Source organism: Eimeria mitis, genomic scaffold (genome assembly GCF_000499745.2).
Source record: "Eimeria mitis Houghton genomic scaffold, Emh_scaff2141, whole genome shotgun sequence".
NCBI classification, from domain to species: domain Eukaryota; phylum Apicomplexa; class Conoidasida; order Eucoccidiorida; family Eimeriidae; genus Eimeria; species Eimeria mitis.
In genome coordinates, this window is record NW_013570465.1 from 3,183 (window position 1) to 4,232 (window position 1,050).

Consider the following 1,050-nt stretch of genomic DNA (forward strand, 5'->3'; position numbering starts at 1 on the left):
CCCCCAACGTCCCCCCTGACGGACTCCTGATCCCTGCTGCTGCAGCAGCAGCAGCAGCAGCAGCAGCAGCAGCAGCATTAGCGGAATGTTTATGTTTACTATGTCTAGCATCATGTAACTGTACAGAACTCGCCATCCCTCCTCCCCCTCCCGCTCCTCCTCCCCCTACCGCCGCAGCTGCTGCTGGGGGTGCTGGTGGTGGGGGGGGTGGTGGGGGTGGTGCGGGTGAGGGGGGGCGGCCGGGGATGGGGGGTGCAGAGAGGGAGAGGGAGAGGGGGGAGGGGGAGGGGGAGAGGGAAAGGGAGAGGTTGCTGCACAAGGAGATAACGGAGATAGTATGTTTCCTCCTATGTTGCTGCTGCTGCTGCTGCTGCTGCTGCTGTTGTTGCTGCTGTTGCTGCTGTTGGTGGTGGTGGTGGTTGTGGTCGTCGTGGTGCTGCTGCTGTTGGTTGTGCTGCTGCTGCTGCTGCTGCTGCTGCTGATGGTAGCAGAACACTTGCCACCCAAACGCCTCAACTCCTCCCCTGTTGCTCCTGCTGCTGCTGCTGCTGCACCTGCTGCTGCTGCTGCTGCTGCTGCTGCTGTCATCCTGCGGTTATCCCCAGGTGTACCTGGGGCCCCCTTCGCCTTCGTACCCCCGTTACGGCCTCTCCCTGTGGGGCCCCGGGGGCCCCCGGGGGCCCCCCCAGACAAGCTCCACTCTGCTGCTGCTGCTGCTGCTGCTGCATTTCTTTTTGTTTTAATCTTGCGTGGCAGACCTGGATGAGCAGCTGCAATACCACCACCACCGCCGCTGCTGCTGCTGCTGCTGCTGCTGCTGCTGCTGCTGCTGCCCTTTACATCCTGCAGCAGCGTCAGCGCCCGCAGGGCCCCCTCTCCCCCCATGAAGCTTTGGGGGGATGGGGGGGGCTTGAGCTGCAGCGTCGAGAGCCCCAGTATATTTGTATCTACAATACCTTGTAGAGGTAGTAGCTGCTGCTGCTGCTGCTGTTGCAGGGTCTGCTTGAGGTCCTCCTGTCTTGTTCTGCATGCGCTTAGTAGAGCGAACAC

The 1,050-nt window shown here is 62.1% G+C and overlaps 1 protein-coding gene across 1 annotated transcript in view; it reads right to left on the reverse strand.

Annotated features, from left to right (window-relative positions):
• The window catches only part of EMH_0049230 (uncharacterized protein), a gene marked incomplete at both ends in the record, with an annotated part of 6,279 nt that overhangs the window by 1,720 nt on the left and 3,509 nt on the right, over positions 1-1,050 (reverse strand). Inside the window, 2 exon segments of the mRNA XM_013496505.1 lie at positions 1-39; positions 170-1,024. Coding sequence (XP_013351959.1) covers positions 1-39; positions 170-1,024 — 894 coding nt within the window.